This window comes from Physella acuta, unplaced genomic scaffold, assembly GCF_028476545.2.
Source record: "Physella acuta isolate Inbredline_101_S28 unplaced genomic scaffold, ASM2847654v3 ptg001713l, whole genome shotgun sequence".
Lineage (NCBI taxonomy): Eukaryota > Metazoa > Mollusca > Gastropoda > Physidae > Physella > Physella acuta.
Window position 1 is genome coordinate 5,001 of NW_026733225.1, and position 7,481 is coordinate 12,481.

General features: G+C 36.0%; 1 protein-coding gene and 1 pseudogene across 1 annotated transcript in view; both read left to right on the top strand.

Moving 5' to 3' along the window:
* LOC131930079 (galactose-3-O-sulfotransferase 2) overlaps positions 1-2,867 on the top strand; it is a 2,969-nt gene extending 102 nt beyond the window's left edge. Inside the window, exon 2 of the mRNA XM_059286434.1 lies at positions 1,203-2,867. Coding sequence (XP_059142417.1) covers positions 1,203-2,451 — 1,249 coding nt within the window. The 3' untranslated portion in view covers positions 2,452-2,867. The remainder of the gene's footprint in view (positions 1-1,202) is intronic.
* A 3,763-nt stretch (positions 2,868-6,630) lies between these two features.
* Positions 6,631-6,758, top strand: LOC131930080 (uncharacterized; annotated as a pseudogene).
* The last annotated feature ends 723 nt before the right edge of the window (positions 6,759-7,481 follow it).

Genomic DNA, 7,481 nt, shown 5'->3' on the forward strand with positions numbered 1-7,481 from the left:
ATACGGGTTTATTTATCTTACAATTACCACACCATCGGCGTTGAGGCTCTGTGGGGGATGCTGAAATGTTTAACTTGCCATTCCCATGAAGAAATTTAGTAAAAAATAGTTTTTTAAAATTTATTCCGAAACTCATTTAAAAATAATAATTCTGCGCTGTAATTATTTTCCTGGTGGTGTAGTGTAATGAATGCGTTTCAAATAGGACGAATTTGTTAAAGCGGTATTAAAGGGAATATTGTACACGTTTATAGCAGAAATATTGTTAAGCTTGGGTGCTCATTTCTATTGTAGATATAACCTTTCTACGCGTAGAAATCTTATGTTTATCATATTTCTAAGTACTGGCCACGAAATAACATTAGTCTAAATATCTGAGGCATAGTTTCTACCGCTTAACATAGACAAATTTAAAAAAAAAAACCTCGTTAACCTGTCATGTAGCTAGGGCAGAACCTAGCCGAAACGGCTAATTTATCTAGTAATACATTATATTAAAATTTCGCTCGTAGAAGACCACAGTGTAATTCGTTTTGTTGGTCTAGGCTTTACAACAATAATTGATTACCGTGGCGCTGAAACTATATTAATTACGTTTAAATGATGTTTTCGTCACATTCTTCATAAGGATGTGAATTAAAAATGAATTTAGACTTCAGTACACGTTTCTGTGATTTTGTATCCTTGGTTAAAAAATATAACTAGTATAATGGGTTTACCAGTTCTTTCAAAAATGCTTTAAAGAAAACAAAACATTACGAATTTTCTACTTCTCAGTAATTCATATTTTGTGAATTCGATACTACCCCACCCCCTGTGAAAGCAGCCGTCCGTGACGACAGTTTACAGACGACATTGAAAAGATCAAGCAGAACTTGTTACCTCCGCTTAGTTTCAAATCGTTTAAAAACTAAATTATCTGCCCCTAATAGCTGTCACTAATTCGACCCGGCTCTACGATTGTAAACATTCGGCGTGAACCACAGCTCACCAGACTGATGGGGGTAGAGGCGATAGCGATAAGGTGGCAGAAGGAGGGTTAGATAGTCGGCTTGCGTGCGTGGTGGTGTTCACGTAGAGAATTATATATATAGAAGATGATACATTAGAAGCAGCAATGTTTTAAAATGTTGGTTCAGAGTAAGACGACTCACAATATTATTTTTATAATGTTTCCTAATGTTTTTATATTCTCTCCCCAGCTTTCTCATTATCGTTCTGAGTGTGATACTCTCCCTTACAATCACACAGACCCTGGTCATCGACCTGACCAGGGTCCGGCTAGAGGACCCAGACCTGGAAGTCTCCACCCCTGACGACAGGCAGCTCATGGGTCAGGTCAGGTACCTGGACTTCAGCCCCGGCAACGTCACCGGGCAGCCCCCTCCCTGCAAGCCAATCACCAACGTCGCTTTCGTCAAAGTCCACAAAGCCGGTAGCTCCACGATCGCCAACATCCTACAGCGTTACGGGATCCTGAACTACTTGAGCTTCGCGCTCCCCAACACCAAGTTCCACAGCTACGGCTACAACTACATATCACGTGCGGGCGATGTACTCACCCAGGACAAGGTGGTGCCGCTCCCACCTGGTAAACAATACAACATCCTATTCAACCACGCCATCTACAACAGGACAGCATTCCACCTCATCATGCCTGAAGACACGGCTTACATTTCCATTCTACGGGAACCTTTCCAGCAGTTCGTCTCCACATTTGAGTACTACCGTGTTGACAAATACTTTGCGTCCAGAGTTGCAAAAATGCGCAACGCCACAAATCCTATATCCTTGTACCTGTCTAATCCCAAAGCGTTTGAACGGGTACAGTCCCATTTTTCCTATATAAAAAATAAACAATCCGAGGATTTAGGACTAAGCCGGGACGAATACTACAGCCCTTTAAAACTTAACGCTTACCTAGACCAAATGGACAAAGATTTTAAGCTAGTCATGATCTTGGAGCACTTCGACGAGTCGCTCCTGCTTCTCAAACACGAGTTGTGCTGGAGTATTAAAGATATTTTGTACATTCCAAAAAACGCCAACAAGAAAAAACCGCAGAGAAACTTCACCGACACCGATTATGAAAACCACCGGAAATACAACCACTTAGACTACGCCGTGTACCATCACTTCCTCAGGAAGTTCACCGCCAAACTCAGCGCTCAGAAACCGGAATTTTTCCACGAACTCGCGCACTACAAGCAATTACTTCTGGACGTTAAAGAAAGCTGTTCGGATTATTCTTCGTATTACGTCGCACAGACAAAATGGCACGATTCGTTTTACGTCACGGAGAAAGATTGTAAACTGATGCTCATGTCCGAGTTATCCGGACTGGACTATCTATTCCTGAGGTCTGGTCATGTCTCTAGTGAAGAATACAAAGCGTTGTATAAACTCAAAACTCAAAGAGAGAAACCCAGGGAGTACGGAAAGCTCGTTTAGCATTAGCCATATTCTTCATGAGCGCCAGAAGCTGTTGAATACATGTGTTATCATTGTCTTGTTTCAGCAAAGTATTCATCATTTATTTTCTCAGTATTCCAAACATCATGTGACTTGAGTGAAGTCAGTGTGTATGAATTATTTTATTGGGTCAGTAATACCTCTCAGACAATGTACTGTATCAGTCACTCAGTGGATTATCGCAATCAGCGCACGATCCCTTCATCTCAGTGGGTGACGTCGCCATGTTTACAACATTCCTTCTCACTCATCACCTTCAGTCATCACTCAAAGAAAGATTTTATTAGGGGATCTCAGGGGGTCAACCTTCTGTTTATTTGAAGTTGTATATAGAATGTGCGGTGTGGCATGAACTTGTGGATGATGTGTTCAAATAATAAAATAAAAAAATGTCACAAGCCTGTGGGATCTTTTGTTTTGATTAGACAAGTACAAAAATAAGAATTTGTCTATATTATAAAGAAAGTTGTCAACAGTTTTTAGGACACTTGCCGACAGGGAAAATGCCGATCGGCAGCAAAGCCAACATGTGACCACACACAAATATATATATATATATATATATATATATATATATATATATATATATATATATATATATATATATATATGTGTATATATATATATATATATATATATATATATATATATATATATATATATATATATATATATATATGTATATATATATATATATATGTGTGTATATATATATATATATATATATATATGTATATATATATATATATATATATGTATATATATATGTATATATATATATATATGTATATATATATATGTATATATATATATGTATATATATATATATATGTATATATATATATATGTATATATATATATATATGTATATATATATATATGTATATATATATATGTATATATATATATGTATATATATATATGTATATATATATATGTGTATATATATATATGTATATATATATATGTATATATATATATGTATATATATATATATATGTATATATATGTATATATATATAAATATCAGAAAAAAGTCCTTGCCGGCCTCACCTGAAACTCTGTAGGGTTGTATAGCAAAGCCTTAAGGACACGAACATATTAAGAAGGCCGGCTGTTTTTTTCTTCCATGCCGTTTGGTCACGTTAAGCACACCCCTGCATACGTCGTCCCGTACAAATAACACAACTTACAACCACCCCGTACCAAAGTTTGTTTTACTTTGAGAAACCTAGGGTTATTAATTAAACTAACAAAAGCTAATTTTCAAATAAAATGGTATCCCTAAATCAACACCCAAGCCGAAATCAAACTCAATTCCACAACATAAATTCATATAAAAACTAAAATTTATATATAAACATCAGTTTATCAAGATTAAAATCTAAGTCATTAGCTAAATATTCTGTTGATTCTAAGGCTAAACCTAAGCATAAATTTTAACCAAAGATTTAAAGTCAACAAATTAAATTACATAAAACCTACAGCATAAAATAATATAAACAATACTTTTCACTTCAACACGAATTATTCACAAAGATACAGTGTTAAATTCTATTCTTTTGATCTTCTTTTGAAGTTATCTTATTTTTTTTTTCTTTTACTTATGAGCGATTTTCGGTTCTATACACAAATATGTTAGAATTAAAAAAAAAAATAATCACCATTGGCCTTCACGTCATTATACATACAACCCAATATTAGATATTCATTAGAACAATAATATAAAGCTTTACATTTGGTAGCCGGCAGCATTAGTGGCAACTTATAAATCAATTCTAGAGCAGAAATTTTCCAAAATAAGTAAAAGATTGAAATGATTGTAGTAGGCCAATAAATTTATTCATGTCCAACTTAATGTATAACTAGAAAGCTAAGCCTAAATTTAATCATAAACATAACATAAACTTTGGAAAAGTTCTGTCGTCTGCACTGTCACCACTAATCCTCCACAAACCCCACCTCACCCCTTTAGAGTTCCTCTTAGAGCTCAATTCCTGCCCAGTCCCCTACTGGGTCATCCATTCATGACGACCACGCGGAAGAGGGCGGTGGTGTGGAGGGGGGGGGGGGGTTATAAGGAACTTCAGTTTTGTGATCGCTTGTTGATGGTGAGGTAGGCCTAGTGTTAACTTTTACTCATAAAAAATAACATTTAACATACTATTACGAAAAAACGCAACACCTAAATAAATACATCTTACTTCAACAAAACGCCACATAAAATGAACAAACAGATTCATTGCGGTTTATTTTATTTATTTATTTTTTTTGGATGACAAAAATAAAGATTGGTGTAGAAGTTGAAAACTACTTTTTACTTTCTCGAATATACGAAGTATAGAGAAAGTATTGTAATCGTGCACAAAAATTACTTGATATTTTAACAATTTTCACCGTATTACATCTCAGTCCTTCATCACATCCGAAGTATAGAGGACTTATTTTAATCGGGCAAAAATTATCAATCCAGATTTATCAAAATTAAGAGGTTTTATGCGTAATCCAGTCCGAAAAACTGGGCTTTGCAATTCTGTCCGTATGTCTGTGTGTGTGTCTGTCTGTCTGTCTGTCCGTGTGTAAACACGATAACTTGAGTACCGTTACAGCTAGGTTGATGAATTTTCATATATAAGTATTTTATCAAAATCGTAGATCCGTATCAACTTTTGAGCGATTTTCGATAACCGGAAGTGGTATTTTTTCTACTCTGAATTTTTCAAAAGCCTATAACCTGAGTACTATTTCAGATAGATAAATGAAATTTCACATGTAAGTAAAAGATCTAATTCTCTACCTTCTGTTAAATTTTGAGTAATTTCCGTTGTCCGGAAGTAGTAATTTACGCTACTTCCGATTTCTCAAAAAACTAATGTAAATTTATTACGTACTAATAATATTGCGCACTATTATGCACTTTTTTATTTGGCGTTCACTTGGTGTGCAATTCTTTTGTCTACGAGATTTTATTCTATTTTTAAAACTAAGTATTTACAATGGATTAAAAATCATGTCTATAGCCCGAGTTACCATTCCCTGTTGTTTTATATAAAAATACTAGCCGTCCCGGCCAGGCCCTGCTCTGGCTTCTGTGAAAAACCTTTCTGTTAAAGACCATTACCTGTGTGTTTAGTAATCATCATAAACCCGGCATTGCCCACCCAAACCACAACCAACCAAAACCAAAACAACAAAACGCAAACATAACACTAACACAATTACAAATACAAACGAAAACAAAAACCTAACAACAAACCCAACCACAACCACAAACACTAATACGAACACAAAGAAAAAAGCAAACGAAAAATCAAACGAAAACAAACCAAATCCAAACGCAAAACCAACCACAAACACAAACACAAACCCAAAGAAAAAAAACACAATCAAAAAAGCAAACGAAAACAAACCAAATCCAAACGCAAAACCAACCACAAACACAAATACAAACACAAACCCAAAGAAAAAAAACACAAACGAAAACGAAAAAAGAAAGAACAAATCAAAACGCAACCACTAACGCAAACCCAACCTAAACACAATGAAAACACAAACGCGAACATAAACGCAAAGTGCTCACCGTCTAGCCCGGGGCAGAATCGCCTGTTTCAGCTTAATAAACGACTATAGTATCCCAACTTATTCATAGTCTTTCGCACTCACTTAAACGAACGTAGTTGCCAAACCAAACCAAATGAACAATTATAATACTCCAAGCTTATCCGTTAAATACCTACAACATTTGCACTTGATCAATACCCGCTAATTATGTAATTATTTTTTTCTCAACACCAAAACAAAGTAACAAAAAGTAAATTCTTTTCCACTAATGCAATGTTTTATAAAGGGAAGTAATTGTGTTTTTCTAATTTATCAAAGGGAAGTAAGTGCTAAAGGACTAAATATAAATAATTTTCAGACATAATTAACAAATTTTTAAAAGATGATAATTTTTAAAAATTGTGTTTAATGAACATGCCGACAATTATTACTATCAGTTTGAAAAATGAAAATTATTTCCCAACACTTTCAATAGTAATTTTTTAACTCATAAATTTAGACTATGAGCACGATAATAATCTAACACTTAAATCCATCGAAGTATGTCAACGACAAACAAACTTGTTATATGTTACATACAGAATTGAGCTTTATATATTAGATTCTCGGCCTTTTGGCTAAGATCAAAGTGTAGTATCTGTTATGGATCTACACGGATCTTGGCCATTTGGTTGGTCAGCCCTTTTTAGGGCTGACTGCCGGGGTCGAGAGGCGGTCAAATCTACTACTCTAAACTCACGCAAATCTCGCAAACGACCGCTGTGGGGTTGCTCCCACACATCCCTCGAACGCACACGCTCTCGAGATGAGTCACCCAGTACTTGTATTGGGTGGCTTCAAATGTACGAGTGGCTAACTTTTCAATCTTTTATTTTTCAGCCTGACGACACCCATCTAGGAGAAATCTTAGGTGGGAGGTCTGTCTATCGCCAACAAATCGAACTCATCTACTACGTCAAACGCAACTACCTCGCTCAAGAAATCGAACTCATCTACTACGTCAAACGTATCTACCTCGCTCCCAACAAACTCACTAACACTCTGACGACACCCACCTAGGAGAAATCTTAGGTGGGAAGCTTCCGTCAAAACACTAGCAAATCAACTAACCATCTCTCAAGATCATCTACTCAAAATAAACAATCGCCAACAGCTCTACCTCGCCCACCTCACCACTTCACCAAGCTCAAAACCATCGACTCAGCAACATCAGCAAACTTCACTCTTCAACGTCACCTCGCCCAACTCAATTACTCGACTACGTCACAACGTTACTCCTCCACAATGAACAATACTTCAAAGCAACTCACCTCGAAAGATCTCTCAACACAAGAACCCACCCAACTCATCTCCCCAAGCTTCAATTCATCGAACAACTCTACCACCATGCGCATCATGCCTCACCTCAACGCAAGTTCTACACTATTCGACCAACTTCACCATCAACG